At 47.6% G+C, this 16,842-nt stretch overlaps 1 protein-coding gene across 1 annotated transcript in view; it reads right to left on the reverse strand.

Moving 5' to 3' along the window:
- TIMELESS (timeless circadian regulator) overlaps positions 1 to 16,842 on the reverse strand; it is a 35,154-nt gene that overhangs the window by 14,402 nt on the left and 3,910 nt on the right. Inside the window, exons 2-5 of the mRNA XM_059683272.1 lie at positions 746 to 896; positions 443 to 596; positions 204 to 318; positions 45 to 107 (exon numbers count right to left, since the gene is read on the reverse strand). Coding sequence (XP_059539255.1) covers positions 45 to 107; positions 204 to 318; positions 443 to 596; positions 746 to 827 — 414 coding nt within the window. The 5' untranslated portion in view covers positions 828 to 896. The remainder of the gene's footprint in view (positions 1 to 44; positions 108 to 203; positions 319 to 442; positions 597 to 745; positions 897 to 16,842) is intronic.

Here is a 16,842-nt window from a genome sequence, read left to right on the forward strand (position 1 = left end):
GTGCTAACTGTCCTTGGGATCCTGGAAGGCGGAGACTCACTCACCAGCTGCAGCAGCTCATACAAGGTTTCACTGAGGACCCCAAAAGCCTTCTCACTGGCAAAGGCCTACAAAATAGAGGAATGGACCTTAAATAGCTCCCACCCTCTCCTTCCCCACTGTCCCCCCAGTTCTGCTGCAGGGACTCTAAAGGAAAACCTCACCTCTTTGTAGGCCTGCAAGTAAGCCAGCACCTGCAGATAATGGTGCCGGAAGCTGGGCTCCTTGGGCACACTGCCAAAACAGAGCAAGGCTGGCTGTGTCAAGTTCACCATCAGCCTAGGAAAACAACGAAGGAGGCAGAAGTTGTTGTTTCCTCGCCAGGCACAAACACCAAAATCCATCAGATCAAACATCAAGTGCTGGCACATGGTGCCAGTTAAAGAGCTTGGGGTGCAACAACCTGATGACGGCATCGAAGAGCGCCTTGTCCTGGCGGTGCTGGGTGAGGATGGGCAGAAGGTCACTCTGCAGGATCTGGGCGGCCCCCAGCTGCTGCCGCACATCTCGAGTCTCGTCCTCATGCCTCAAGTAGCGGATCAAATCCTTCACACTCTCTTCAGGGACAGAATAAACACTTATGTGGACCCCTGGAAGAAGCTCCGTCCAGGCCCAAGTGCTTTTTATACACATGGCTTGAGAAATTCAATAGAACTCAACCCAAGCAAATTTTTTTTTTTACCCGTTTCCTCAAAAAGGCACTCACCTAAGCAATCTGGTTCCTTGTGGTAAGTGTCTCCCTCCAAGTACCCAAGGGCACTACATGTGGCTAGAAGTTCGCAATTCATCGTGCATCAGTGGAGCAGCCAACAGAGATGTTTGGCAGGTGGAGACCGGGGAGATAAAAATGATGAGTCCTGCAGAGACAGGGAAAGGTAATGATTATAGGATCCTCTCCATGAAAGGGAGAGGGGAACAGGGCAGGGCTCTGATGAGCAGAGTATTCTGAACTAAATCTTCAAATGCTCACTTTAAAAAAAATATATTTTTTTTATGGATTTCAGAGAGACAAAAGAAGAGGGAGAGATAGAAACATCAATGATGAGAGAGAATCACTGATCGGCTGCCCCCCGATCAGTGGTTCAAGCCCCCTACTGGGATCAAGCCCACAACCTGGGTATGTGCTCTTGACCGGAATCGAACCTGGGACGACCCTTCAAGTCCGCAGACCAACGCTCTATCCACTGAGTCAAACCGGCTGGAGCTCAAATGCTCCACTTTTGTCAGAACGCAAAGTGCTATTCCCAGTCCTAGGGAAAGCTTTTAGTTAAGGTTTCTATCTGATCAAAACCCAAGAGGCTCCAAGCCTAAGAATTAAGCACCTGCCCCAGGCTCTCACTTGTATCTGACATAGAAACAGTATGTTTCAAAGTCAAGGTAACCGAGTAGAAAGAAAGGTTGGTTAGAGAAAGGCACCAATTCGGAGACTTTCACCCTGAGAGCTCTGCAGCCTTTTGGGGGAAGCGGGGAATGAACTTCCCTCTCCCTTATATTGCCAGCCCCAGTCCCCTTCACCTCCACTGTTACAGCTCTTATAAACCACAAGAGTGAAGAGAACCCAATCGCACCACACCGTGACTCCACTTAGGATCTGATTTAGAGGCACCAGAATGCAAAAATGAAGCTCCTTCACTCTCCTCCACAAATTTACTCTTAAGTTGTGGTCATCTTCGTAGGAGCCACCATCTAACGCAGCGGTTCTCAACCTGTGGGTCGCGACCCCTTTGGCGGTCGAACGACCCTTTCACAGGGGTCGCCTAACACCATCCTGCATATCAGATATTTACATGACGATTCATAACAGTAGCAACATGACAGGTATGAAGTAGCAACGAAAATAATTTTATGGTTGGGTCACAACATGAGGAACTGTATTTAAAGGGCCAGGAGGTTGAGAACCACTGATAACGGATCGCTGAGGAAAAGAAGCAAACAGGGACTGGTGATGTTTCCTGTCACTGTCCCAGGACAACCAGCTTCCTTTTCTGAAGCATGCCACTTTTTAAAAATTAAGATCCTTAAACTCTCAGATAATCAAGTAAGCACAGGTCCAGAACTCCGGATGTTTTAGAGCCCGACACTAATAACGCAGACACACACAAACATTACAGTCACTACCGGCTTCTGTGGAAAATGGGAAATATCCATCAATTATGCCCCCTTGGCACAATCCACCATGCTGCTCTTAGCCGTGGCAGCCTCCTCTACAAAGACCATTCTCCATTCCATACCCAGTCCCCCCCCCCCCAGGACATGGGCAGTGTCCGGGACTACGGCTCAATGCCTGATGTTATCGCCCCGATTCTGTGTAAGTGGTCTACTGTTCCGGCTGCCTGCTGGCCCTCTACCCCTACCTAGTACTAACCTGCTTTCTGACTGTCCAGCCCAGCAAGAGCAAACCAGTAAAACACTCAATGAAAGACCAGAAAGACTGAAGGGAGACTTCCTCTCGCTGCCCTTTCTCATGGGATCTGCAGGCCCTGGGACCTGGGCAATCTCTGACTCTCCTCAAAGACACGTCCAGCTTTTCAGACAGACCACTGGTACATATTTTCTCTCTCTCTCTCTCTCTCTCTCTCACACACACACACACACACACACATTGAAGGGCTTCCCTGTCTTTCCAAGTGGCATCCTAGGAAGCTGACTAAACAATCAGCAGAGCTGGTTATTAATATGCTGAGTCAGCACACCCGCCTCAAAATAAGGCACAGCTTCCCTCCCGCTGTATGCTGCCTCCTCCGCTGTAGACCTATCCTAAGTATAGATTAGATATTTGTAAAATTGGTCCCAGCTACTGTTAGCTGGCTACCAAAAGAAAAGGGGGAGAGGAAAGCAGATAGAGAAGGAGCCATCCTTGCAAATGTGAGAAGGGAAGAGGTTCTGTAAGAGACCCAGGACTTCAGGTTATAATCCCCTGCAGTTTTAAAAAATATATTCTTTTATTGATTTCAGAGAGGAAGGGGGAGAGAGATAGAAACATCAATGATGAGAGAGAATCATGGATTGGCTGCCTCCTGCACACCCCCACTGGGGATGGAGCCCTCAACCCAGGCATGTGCCCTGACCTGGAATCAAACCGCAACCTCCTGGTTCATTGCTCAACCACTGAGCAGCACCTGCCAGGATCCCCTGCAGTTCTGACCAAACCAGAGGGCAACAGGAAAAGCAGAGGAATAAGTGGGTCAGGTGACCTATTGTAAAGCTTCCAGGCCAGGGGTCAAGAGGCAAGCTGGCAGTCTTGTGCTTAATCATTAGACTTGGAATAAAAGAACTCCCACAGGAGTTTCAGCCCTCCCTGCTGAAAACACTATTAAAAAAGCAGCCAGGGACGGAAAACTTAGAGTTTACTCTCTTGCATGCAGCTAAGCAGAAGCTACTCACCTACTCTGTCTGCCCGATTCCTCTCCTAGACCACTGATTGTGTCTTATATCTACATCACACATACCCATCCAACCCCCCACTTCTTAGATCCATGCTTGATTGCCTCTTCTGACTATCTACTCCTCATAAAGGTACATATTCCAAGACATAGAGCCTCCCGCGCTCTCTATATCTTTGCTCAGTTTATTCCCTCCTTCTGTAAGGTCCTCCTTCCTCCCTTAACTCCAAAAGTTCTAAGCTTATCTGACCTTCAAGACCCAGCTCAAATGCCATTCCTTTTTTGATCTGTTGTTCCACCTACTTATGCATTCATTGGTTGTTTCTTGTATGTGCCCTGACCCAGGAAAAACTCTGAAATGTTTCTTGGTGTAAAAGAAAGAACAGTACAGTGGTCAGAGGGGGGTGGGGGGGGGGGTCAAAGCCCTGGCTTCACCGCCTACCTGCCTATTATTCACCGAGTTTATCTTGGCCTCCTCATCTGAAAAATAAGGGAAAGGATACTGGGGCAGCCATGGAGGTGCCTGCTCAGATTTTCCTTCAAGAATGAGCATGCCATTCAGCTGCAAAGCATAAGGCTAGCTGACAGCACCTCCAGGACCCACCTCAGCCCTACTCTTCCCTGGCAGCCCCCAGCTAATGACGAAGCTCAGAGGTATAAGGCCTAGAAATTCCTGTCCAACAAGGAAGCCAGGCAATCCTTGCTTCAGAGTTTCCCATTGGGTTGGCTGAGACTGTGAGATCTGCCTTGTAGTCTGAGGTCTTCCCTGCCCCCAATCCTACTCCCTTCTTTCGTGGTTATTGTATTGGAGAATTCAATTAAGCTACAAAAAGGCACATTGTGAACTAATGGATAATACAAAGTTAAATTAAAAATCAGTGGTTCTGCCCTCGCTGGTTTGGCTCAGTGGATAGAGTGTTGGCCTGTAGACCGAAGAGTCCCGGGTTTGATTCTGGTCAAGGACACATGCCTGGGTTGCGGGCTTGATCCCCAGTGGAGGCATGCAGGAGGCAGCTGATCAATGATTCTCTCTCTCTCTCTGAAATCAATAAAAATATATATTTTTTAAAACCAGTGGTTCCCATGTGTTATGATTTCATGTACTAGTATATATCCCTCCAAACTGGGAAAACTATCTTATCTTAACTGATAATAGGGATATTACAAATATAAACATTTTTTTAAAACCCCCTCTAACATCTATTAACACCATTGTTTCGTAAAAGAAACAGTTTAACATAAAGTATGTATGATACAATCCCATCTCTGTCCTTTCTTTAAGGTGTCTGATAAACAAGTCTTCATGAAAAACTTCCCTAGCCCTGACTAGGTGGCTCAGTTGGTTACAGCATTGTCCCAATACACCAAGGTTGTGAGCTTGATCCTTGGTCAGGGCACATATAACAGTCAACCAATGAGTGTATAAATAAGCGAAACATCTGATCAATGTTTCTCAGTCTCTCCCTCTCCCTCTCTCTGAAAAGCAATTAAAATTAAAAAAAAAAATACAAACAAAAAAAAACCCTACTCTAAATTGCCCTTATTTTTCTCATTTCACTTCAGAATGATAGAAATGTTATTACAGAATACTCCTGTTCTTCTGTCTGACATTTAGGAATTAAAATTTTTTATAATTATGTACTAATTATACAATAAAAGCCAAACCAGGCCAACAAGAGGACAAGGTTTCCTTTTATTTTGTTTATTGCTGCAGTCCTTATGCCTAGAATAGAACTGGACATACAGAGAACATATAATATTTTCTGAATGAATTCATTTTGAGTCAACATATTATCATGAGTCATACTCTTTGGAACCAGTGAGCCCATTTCAGGGACTATAACCCAAGAAAATAATCTAAAAAAGAAAGGAAATCACTTGAACAAAAACAAAAATAATACCTCTTCCTAGTACACTCTAGTTTATAAAATGCTTTCATAGCATTATTATACTTGGATTTGAATCTCACAACAGTCCCAAGTGACAGACACAAATATCTCCATTTTACAGATGAAGAAACAGGCTGAGAGAGGGACAATAAACACCCCAATAAGATGTTTATAGGTAAGTTATCTTTAATGGTAAAGCCTTGGAGACAACCCAGATATCCCAAACCTGGGGGACATCTAGGAAAACTGTGGACTATTAATAAATAATATGTAATATAAAAATCAACTATGCAAACTAAAACTCAAAGGCCCATTCTAAAAAAGGGCATATGAAGTAGAATGTTCACTATAACCACATAAAAACATGAATGATCTGAAGGAGATGAGGGATCTCAGAAATTACTAGTAAAGATATAGCTTGTATTTAAATATAAAGTTAATTCATTGTTTTAATTCTTTGGGTGAAATGCTACTTTCCAATAAAAACAGCAAAGGCAGCCACTGCTGCATTCCAAGTGTTCCCTCCCATCCCCTTTCCTAGCCCAAAGGTGGGCTAGCAGACTGAGATATTATTGTTCAGTTCTTCTACCCATAGAAATGCAGAAACCTGTTGAGTTTCACTCAAAGCCTATAGTCTCCTCTGGTCTCCCTCCTCAGGCCTTCATCTTTGTGTTTTTTATCTCCCATAGTAAATGAGTTTTGAAACAGCCAAACTCTTGTATTTCTGTGGACCTCAAAGGCTAACCCTGATGCACAGACAAGACAGTGGGGTCTGCCTTGGCCGGTGTGGCTCAGTTGGTTGAGCAGCGTCTTGTGCACTGAGAAGTCACCAGTTCTGGTCAGGGCACATGTCAGGTTTCTGACTCAATTCCCAGTAGGGGGCGTGTAGGAGGCAATTGATTGATGTTTCTATCTCCCTCTCCTGAAATCAGTAAAAACCTGTTTCTCTCACATCGATATTTCTCTCTGTCTTTCCCTCTCTCACTCTAAAAATCAATGGAAAAATATCCCTGGGTGAGGATTAAAAAAACCTTTTTTTTTTTTAAATGGTGCAGCCGCTGTGGAAAACGGTTTGGCAGTTCCTCAAAATGTTAAACACAGCCCTAACCGGTTTGGCTCAGTGGATAGAGCATCAACCTGCGGACTCAAGGGTCCCAGGTTTGATTCCGGTCAAGGGCATGTACCTTGGTTGTGGGCACATCCCCAGTGGGAGATGTGCAGGAGGCAGCTGATCGATGTTTCTCTCTCATCGATGTTTCTAACTCTCTATCCCTCTCCCTTCCTCTCTGTAAAAAAATCAATAAAATATATTTTAAAAAATAAAAATCATCATTCTCCCCTTTAAAAAAAAAGTTAAACAGTTACCATATGACATATCATCCACAATCTCACTTCCAGTTATATATCTGAGAGAAACAATATGTCCACACAAAAATTTGCAGTATACAGCAGTACTATTTATAATAGTCAAAATGTGCAAAAAACCCAAATGTGCATCAACTGATGAAGAAACAAAAAAGTGGTATATCTATACAATGGAGTATTAATTGACAATAAAAAGGAGTACTAATAAATGCTATAACGTAAATAAAACTTGAAACATTATGTTCAGGGAAAGAAGCCAGACAAAAGGACACCTATTGTATGATTCCATTTATATGACATGTTCAGAATAGGCAAATCCATGGAGACAGGAAGTAGATTAGTGGTTGCCAGGGACTGGGGTAAGGCGAGTTGGGAAGTCACTGTAGTAGGTATGTATGGGGTTTATTTTGGGGTGATGAAAGTATTCTAATATTAGATAGTGGGTAAATGGTTATAATTCAAAACTGAATTATATTACAGTACAGATGTTATTAAAAAACACCCCCACACAATTGCTATGTATTCTTTTTTTTTTTTTTTTTTTTTAAATCCTCACCCAAGGATATTTCCATTGATCTCTGGAGAGAGAGAATGGAAGGGAGGAGCGGGAGTGGGGGAGAGAAACATTGATGGGAGAGAAAGAAACATCAGTGTGAGAGACACATTAATTGGCTGCCTCCCCACACTCCCTGACTTGGGCCAGGGATGGAGCCTGCAAACTGAGGTACATGCCCTTGACTGGGAATCAAATTTGAGACCTTATGGTCCTCAGGCTGACGCTCTAACCACTGAGCAACTGGGCAGAGCTTCACTATTTAAAACACCCAAAAAACTAAGGATGAAAACCTCAGGATAAAGTGTAGCTTTTTAAATTTGATAAATTTCATTTTATGAAAAAAACAAACTAATTACACTGTATTTTTACATTTCGTCACAGATGACAACTTTGTCAAACATCTTAGACCTAGCAGATGTGGACATTTAAAAAAAATGTTACTGCCCTAACCGGTTTGGCTCAGTGGATAGAGCATCTGCCTGCGGACTGAAAGGTCCCAGGTTTGATTCCGGTCAAGGGCATGTACCTTGGTTGCGGGCACATCCCCAGTAGGGGGTGTGCAGGAGGCAGCTGATCGATGTTTCTCTCTCATCGATGTTTCTAACTCTCTATCCCTCTCCCTTCCTCTCTGTAAAAAATCAATAAAATATATTTAAAAGCAATATTACTAAAATAAATAAATAAAATAAGTAAAAGCGATGTTACTTTTCCTACCAAGTACCAAGTAGTTCAGATGAAGCAATATTCATCTGAAATTAATATTAACAGGCCTCAAAATGCAAGAACCAAAGAAAAACAAAAGATGAAATATTAAATACACTTACAATTCAAAAGAGAAAATTCATTTCTTGAAAACAAAATAAAACCAAAGAAAAAACTCTGCCCCAAACCAACCCTGTTTGAAGAACCAGCTTTGAGAATCACTAGTATGAACAGAGTTGAGGCAGGATAGTAAGAAACTAGGAAAATTCCTTAGCAAGTGGAATGGGGAAATTGAGACAGGCAGCTGAACTGGCCTGACCGAGCAATTTACATCAGATACAGGTCACCAGGGCAGAAAGCCCCAGATGCTTAGCAACAGGCAAAACTGGTGCCAGACTCACCCCCTGGCCGGCCTTTCCTCCCCTGGCATATCGCAAGTCCAAACGGCTGACCTTTCACATCGGGTCATGTGGCTCAGACCTCCCCTGATCTTTCCTCCCTAGAGATAACCTCTAGGCCAAGCGTGTCAAACTCGCAGCCCATGGCCTGCATGTGGCCCACAATGAATATTTTTGCATATAACGATAGGTAAGAAACAGTTTTAATCAAAATTTCATAACTTCATTTTTACAATATCCTGTTATACATCATTATTATTTTTTTTTTATTGCTTAAAGTATTACAAAGGGTATTACATGTGTCCTTCCCCCCCCCCCCCCCCGCCCAATATACATCATTATTAATAATGAGCTACGACGTTCGCTAATGACTGATTACTATAACCGTGTTGCATTCATTTCCATGACGCGCCTTACCCGCAGGTGCACCTTCTCTCCACTAATACCAGCAGCGAATAGTTTAGCAGCCAATGCCCACGTCATTAGTCTTGGACTGACTTGTTTGGTGTGCGCAACAGGAAATATTTCGCTTTCGGAGAACAAGAAAAGTAGGTTTATTTGTGTTACGCTTATTAATCTGTGCACTTATTCAGTGTCTGGTAAGTTAATGTTCAAGAAAAAAATATTAATTTTTATTAAAATGTTCTATTATTTTATGTTAATGATTACTCATTTATTTCAGCCCTTTGTATTCAGCATGTCTCTACAGAAATAAACCTATGTTTCTATGAAAATTGAAGCTTTTGTTTTTTGCAGCCCACAGAAACTTAAACCTTGTTTATTTGGCCTGTGTTAGCCTTTGAGTTTGACATGCCTGATCTAGGCCCAGCAGTGTTTGGGTGAGGCCAAAACATTAGTAACAACGGAACAGAGTTTCCGGAGGATGAGGTCCAGAAATCAGGATTTTAAAAAGATTCCCAGGTTATTCTAATGTGCAGCCAAGGTTGAGAACCACTGATCTAGGCCATCTAGGCCTCAGTTGTAGTTTTTTTTTTTTTTGAGTCTTCACCCAAGAATACGTTTTTATTGATTTTTAGAGTGAGGGAGGGGGAGAGGGAGAGAGGGGGAGAGGGGGAGAGGGGGAGGGAGAGACGGAGAGAGGGAGAGAGGGAGAGAGGGAGAGAGGGAGAGGGAGAGAGGGAGAGAGGGAGAGAGCGAGAGCGAGAGCGAGAGAAACAGTGATGTGAGAGAGAAACATCGATCTGTAGCCTCCCACATGCACCCAACTGGGGGATCGAACTTGCAACCTACATATGTGCCCTGACTGGGAATTGAACCCACACCTTTTGGTGTACAGGACAATGCTCCAACCAACTGGGCTACCTGGACAGCGTAGCCTCAATTGTATTTCAGCTCCAGGTCCAGAAAAGCAGCAAAAACAGATAGGACCAGCTGCAGTGAGTAATGACCAGTTAGTGGAGACCACGACCCTGAAGGGCACACCTGGAAAAGCCGACGAATATTCCATTGAGATCTCCCCTGAAGCCTGCCCTAAAACCGCCCCCTTTGGAAAGCGGATAAAACCCCTCAAGACAAAGAAGCCAGCAGGTGCCCTCCTTGGAGCACACCCGCTCGAATCTCCTCTTTGAGTGAATTTCCTTTCTTCTAAACTCTAAGGATCCCCATGAGACTTGTAACCAGGAGATCAATGTAGAGCGGCAGCTCCTGCCAGGCTAACCCTGAACCTGTCTCCAAGGCCCCCTTTTCTCTGACTCTCCAGTGAGCTGACAGCAGCCCTGCCTTCGCTCACTTCTTTCCATAACGTTTCTAGAGCCAAGGCAGCCCACCTAGGCTCTCTCCTGTTGCTTCTTCTAGCCTAGGCCCTTCCTGGTTTCACTGTCCCCAGCTTTAATAAACATCCTCTAAAATCACCTGACTCATATGAAATCTTTCCTGCAAGAAGTCAAGAACCCACACACTGCAGGCCAGCCTGAGGCAGGCTCCCTCTGGGCCTGCTCCCCTTCCCGTAACAGAATGACCTTTGAATTTCCGTTCTGCCCAGTACTGAGTTGGTAATCTTGGGCATGTGGCTTAACCTAAACCTCAGTTTCCTTATCAGTATGCTGAGAAAATAAATGGGGAAGTTTAAACGAGATCATGGCAAGCAGTGCTACTTAAAGTATGGTCTGCAGACTATTGCTGGTCCTGGCACTACTAGCAGTCTGCATCAAGGTAAGTACGAAAATAAAGCATAAGCATTTAGAACATTTAACAATTCACAGTAATTTAACAGAGTTAGTGTTTGTTGAATCTAATAATAAAGCCTACATTTCTGTATTTTTTTTCATACAGAAAGCTAGAAAAAATTTTCTAGTAACAGTTCTAGTATTTTACAAAAGTACTTTATATTGTCAATCATCCTATCTAATAATAGAGAAACATGGTAATTAACCGTAACTTCACTACCCTTCCCATTGGCTAATCAGTGAGATATGCAAATTAATCGCCAGCCAAGATGGCGGTTAACCGCCAACAAAGATGGCGGCTAATTTGCATACTGCAGGCAGGGTAGGACAGTGCAAGCCGCCATCCAGGCCCCCATGTGTGACCTGGGGGTGGAGGCTCAGTCAAAGCAATCGCTGATCGCCTCCCCGGAGCCCTCGCCCGCCCACCAGAGACACAGGGTCCACTCCCGTGTGCGATCTAGGGGTGGGCGGGGGCTGGGGTGAAGGCAAGCGGTGCCGATGACCTCGCCCGAGCCCTTGCTGCCCACCAGAGACAGGTCCCAATGCGACCCGGGGGCGGCCGGGGGCTGGGGCGAAGGCAAGCGGTATCCATCCCCTCACCCGAAACCCTTGCTGCCCACCAGAGACAGGGGGCCCACTCCTGGGCGCCCCTTCCTGCTCGCAGCAGAGCCTGAGGAGTCTGCGAGCATCCTACCAGCCTTCCAAAGTGTAATAAAGTGCATTTCCGGTGAGGAGAAGCCCGGGCCGGGGTGCACGGGTGCGGACAGGCGCGGGGCCCTCCAAGGGCTGGTGGCTTCAGGCCCAAGCTGTGCGGCCAGGCCACTCGATGCGAGCCAATGTGCCTAAGGCCAGAGGTTCGTGCTCTCCCGGCCAGTGTGGAGCTGCAGGCGCAGCCCACCCCCACGTCCTCCGTGCCCGGGGGTCACGCTCATACCGCCTGCGGCTACTGGCCTCCAGCCTGACTCCCACCTGGGGTCAGGGTCGGCGCCAAGCACAGGGGAGGCCAGAGGAAGAACCCCAAACCCTTAGCCGGACGGACCTCGGGCCCTGGACGGAAGGAGGCCGCAGGGGCCAGGAGAGCCTGAGAAGAGGGAAATCCCAGGAGGAGGCACCTGGGAAGTGCAGTGAATTGCAGGAGAGGGTGGAACAGCCACGCACTGGCAAACCCTGCCCGCCCCGGGTCAGTGACGCGGGCCCCAAGTGCTCCTGGGTTTGCCTTGCATCGCGGGGGTTATGATGCCCGTGGGCCGGGCAAGCAAGGGCCACCCCAACCTGTGAAGTTTCGCACAAAGGTGGGGAGGCCACGTTCGGGTGGGTTTGTCAGGCCCAGGGAAGGCGCCTTTGCTCTCTGTGCCAAGACGGTGGCCAAGGGGCCCCCCGGAGACATGTGGTGACTGAACCCAAGCCAGGCCGGAGTCCTGCTCACACCGAGAGGCAAGTAACTGGGCACCGCCCCCCAAATGCATGGGGAGCACCAGCGGCCTCCTCTCTCCTGCCCTGGAAGGTGGGAGGCCTGGTGGGATTCACAGGTAAAACGCAGACACTGTTGGGTCCCAGACCCCTTTTCTTTGCACACACACACCACTCACCCCGCCACCACCCCACCATTCTGTGAGGCTAAGGTTCCTGAGCCCAGATCCAAAGACTGCAAAGGGAACAATTCTCCCGGTGAGAACATGCAGGCAGGCACCTCCTGCCAAGGCAGCCAAGTTTGACAAACAGCACCTCCTGCGGTGGGGAAAGCAGAGTGCCACGGAGCAGCGCCGGCTCCCAGCTACCTGGGGGGGGAGGGGGGGGGGCAGGTGGCCGCCGCAGCTCCCTGCTGGCCCCAACAGCTGGGCGGCAGCCCCTGCGTGTGGGTGCACCTAGGCCTTGCTGACCTCATGACCCCCAGAGCACGCACCCGCCTCCTGGTCCTAATTGCTTCTCCCCACTCCACACACACACACATGCATCTGCAAAGGCGGGAACAAGGCCCAGGCGGCTGCGTCCATGTCCTTGCTGGCGAAAGTCACGCTCCAAGTGGCCGGCTGTGTGAGGGGCAGTGGACACTCACTCACTCACTCTCTCCCTGGAAAATCCCGGGCACACCTCGGCTCCTGCAACGTGCGGAATTAGAAATCGAACCGTTTATTGTCTCCTAACTTTTCTCTGGTTTCTTTGGTCACTCACTGTGGCTGCCCCCACTGTTCTGAGTGGGCCCTGGGGGCTCCTCAGCCAGACCACAAATCCCCAAATCAAACACTAGCTTTCAGAAAGCCGGGCTTCTCTCAACACACCCCGCAACCTAAAAGGTTGCCCCTCCGTGAAAAGCTCGGAGGAGCACCGAGCTGGGAAAGGACAGCTGGTGCATGGCGGGGTCCCTGGGACCCGAAAAGGTGCAGAAAAAAAAATTTTTTTTAACACATTTCAATTTCAAGAAGTAAAAACAAAACCGAGAAAGAAAACCTACGCTTTTGAAGCCTGAACGTCCACAAGGACCTCAGCGCGATCCCGAGCCGCTGGCTGCCTGCCCCAGCGTGGGATCCGGGCCTGTCATCTGCAAACGGGGGAGACGGGGCAGACACCGCGGGATTGGATGTGCCATCTGCCACCAGGGGAGCGGGCCTAAGCCAGCAGGTGGTTATCTCCCGAGGGGTCCCAGACTGTGAGAGTGCACAGGTTGGGCTGAGGGACGCCCCCCCGCCTCCCCGCCAGTGCACAAATTTTTGTGCACCGGGCTTCTAGTATCCTTTCTAATAAAAGAGAAAAATGGTAATTGGCGTACGACGATACCCTTTTCATTGGCTAATCAGGGCTATATGCAAATTAACTGCCAACTAAGATTGGCAGTTAACTGCCAACAAGATGGCGGTTAATTTGCATATGTAGGCACAATGCAGGGAGGCGAAAGGGAAAGCAGGAAGAAGCCCCCTGCCACTGACAGTGATCCGAAACCCAGGGGGGAGCTAAGAGCTGGGGGGCAGGGCAAAGACGGCCCTGGGGCCGCCTTTGCCCTGCCCCCAGCCATGATCGGAGAATCAGGCACCTTTGCCGCCCTGGCCAGTGATAGCAGGAAGTAGGGGTGGAGCCAGCGATGGGAGCTGGGCACGGTCGAAGCTGGCAGTCCCGGGAGCTAGGGGTCCCTTTCCTGGGCCTAAAGCAGAGCCCGCAATCGCGGGGCCGCTGCAGCTGCGGGTCCCCGCTGCCCGGGCCGGACGACTAGGCCAGAGGTGTTAGGCCTGGGCAGGGGCGGAGCCTGCAACCGCGGGGAGCTGGGGGTCCCCTGCCCAGGCCTGACACCTCTGCCAGAGGCCTCAGGCCTGGTCAAGGGGCCGATCCGGTGATTGGTGATCGGAGGGTGATGAGGGTCAACTCCTCTGGCCGAGGCATCAGGCCTGGGTGGGGGGCGGAGCCGGGGATTGGGGGGATATGATGGTCCCCTTGCCCAGGCCTGAAGCCTGGGTCAGAGGCGTCAGGCTTGGGCGGGGGGTGGAGCAAGCGATCAGAGGGAGATGGGGGTGCCCTGCCCAGGCATGATTCCTGGGCCAGAGGCCTCAGGCCTGGGCGGGGGCCAGAGCCAGTGATCAGGGGGAGATGGGGGTCCCCTGTCCAAGCCTGACACCTCTGGTGGAGGCGTCAGGCCTAGGCAAGGGGCCGATCAGGCGATCGGAGGGTGTTGGGCCTCTACGCCTCTGGCCAAGGCATCAGGCCTGGGCTGGGGGCAGAACCAGTGATGGGGGGAAATGAGGGTCCCCTGCCCAGGCCTGACGCCTCTGTCAGAGGCGTCAGGCCTGGGCAAGGGGCCGATCCTGTGATTGGAGGGTGATGGGGGTCAACGCCTGAGGGTTCCCAGTATGTGAGAGGGGGCAGGCTGGGCTGAGGGACACTCCCCCCCCACACACACACACACCCAGTGCACGAATTTCGTGCACCGGGCCCCTAGTATCTCTATAAAGCTGGAGGGAAAAAAGTACTGATCTGCAACAACTTGGGGGGAGGAAACCCTACCTGATCCTTCAGAAGCACTAATATGCAGCACTTTACTGAGTGGTGAGCACAAAGCAAGAGCTCTCAAAAGATTAATTTCCTCTCCATCTACTGACTCAATAGTCAATCACTAAATGCTATGGAAGAGCCTTCTAGGCAAAAGATGTTGTGCAAGTGCAACGGTGGTGCTGAAAATGTTTAACTTCAGAAATAAGCCCCACATAATATAGAAGATACGATGTAAAAGACTTGGTGCGGGCTGTAAATAAGTGACATTGAAAAAGAAATTCTGAAAAGCTAGGGTTCTTTTCAGGATACAGTGGCCAAGGAGATTTTGTCGGAGGAACTGTGATTAGAAATGGACTTTCGAAGGCTGCATAGGATTCATTCCAGGAAGCTGGGAGGAGGTGAATTTAGGCAGAGAACTGCCAGAGCAAAAGCAGAGAGCCACTAGGAACAGATGAGTCTAACAGGAGAGCAAAAGAAAGCAAAGCTGGAACCTGCTTTATGGGAAAACCTTGTCTTTGTCTATCAATTCAAGGATTTAGAACATAAACGAGGGAGTCACTGAAGATTTTTGAGCTGAAAAACAAAAATCATCAAATTGGGGCCAGACAAAGTAGGGCCACATATCCTACTATTGTATCACTACACATATCACACTCTCTGTGGTCTCAATCTGCTTTTTTTTTTTTTTTTCCACTGCACTTACCCTGCAAAAGATTCCAACCTCAGATCAATGCAACCTTCTACTTTCTAGATTCCTGGACTTAAATGTTGACACTGATTTGCTGAAGAAAACCACACAATCCCCTACAGCAATACACAGCAAACTCATAGTTTCCAACCTGGGCAGGGCCCTCAGCCTCGCCCAGCAAATCATTTTAGTGTTCCTGTCCCACTTTTCTTTTCCCAAAGAGCAGCTGTTTCTAACTTTCACCGTTATCCTCAAGCCCCTGTACTCCACTGCTCCCGACACCTCTTACCTGGTCTCCCTGCTCTCCTCCTCTTAGGAACTGAGGTCATCGGACATGACCTCTCTCAACTCTCTGCACCTAAGCCTAAAAACATTATACTCCCTCTGTCCCACAATAATAGTAGCAAGTGAATATTTAAACGGGAATTATTGGCGAATGCAGCTGAAAGTTATGTTGTAGCGCAAAATTGCGAAGCCTTCAATCAAAATCAATGTTTCATGACGTCTGTCATTTGTTTTGACACATCTTTCAATTTTTAGGTTAATCTAATTATTACAAATTATAACTATTTTTCTAATTTCATCCGCTGATTGAAATCAATTTTTTATTTCCGTTGAATATCAACCCGTTGTAAAAGATGAAAAAAAGAGAGTTTTCAAGCAAAGATCGAGTTGCGATTGTCCAGTTCTTGATGCATCAAAAGAAAAAGGAAAAGTTGCAGAAAGGTGCAATTACGTTAGCTGCAAAACAACTTAAGTGCAACAGAATGACCATATCAAGAATTTGGACATGTGGGAGTGCGGAGCAGGCGGGGTGGGGAGCAAGAGGGGTGGGGAGCAAAAAAAAAAAGAAAAAGAAAAAAGAATTTGGAAATGTGCTTCCAAAAATAATTGTTAAGGAGAATCTTATGCTAATGTTGACTCTGAAAAAACAAAACTGTGGACGTAAATGCAAAAATTATGGAGAAAAACTTGAAAAACTTAGACATATTCCTCTTAGCAGAAGAGGCACCATGTTAGCCTTTGATAATATTTCTCCCAAAATACTGGATAATACGTTTCTGTCACTTCAACAAGTTATGCTGGAAGCAATGAAGAACGACGGCTCCAATAATTTTAAGCTCACGCATATGGGAAAGCAAAGCTTCGCAGCCAAGGGATCCTACCTACAAATTTAAATGCAGTAACGAGCCAAAACCGGTTTGGCTCAGTGGATAGAGCGTCAGCCTGCGGACTGAAGGGTCCCGGGTTCGATTCCGGTCAAGGGCATGTACCTTGGTTGTGGGCACATCCCCAGTGGGAGATGTGCAGGAGGCGGCTGATCGATGTTTCTCTCTCATCGATGTTTCTAACTCTCTATCTCTCTCCCTTCCTCTCTGTAAAAAATCAATAAAATATATTTTAAAAAGCCCTAACCTGTTTGGCTCAGTGGATAGAGCGTCGGCCTGCGGACTGAAGGGTCCCAGGTTCGATTCCGGTCAAGGGCATGTACCTGGGTTGCAGGCACATCCCCAGTGGGGAGTGTGCAGGAGGCAGCTGGTCGATGTTTCTCTCTCATCGATGTTTCTAACTCTCTATCCCTCTCCCTTCCCTCTCCCTTCTTCTCTGTAAAATAATCAATAAAATATATTAAAAAATATATATATATATATATATTT

This window comes from Myotis daubentonii, chromosome 2, assembly GCF_963259705.1.
Source record: "Myotis daubentonii chromosome 2, mMyoDau2.1, whole genome shotgun sequence".
Classification (NCBI taxonomy): domain Eukaryota; kingdom Metazoa; phylum Chordata; class Mammalia; order Chiroptera; family Vespertilionidae; genus Myotis; species Myotis daubentonii.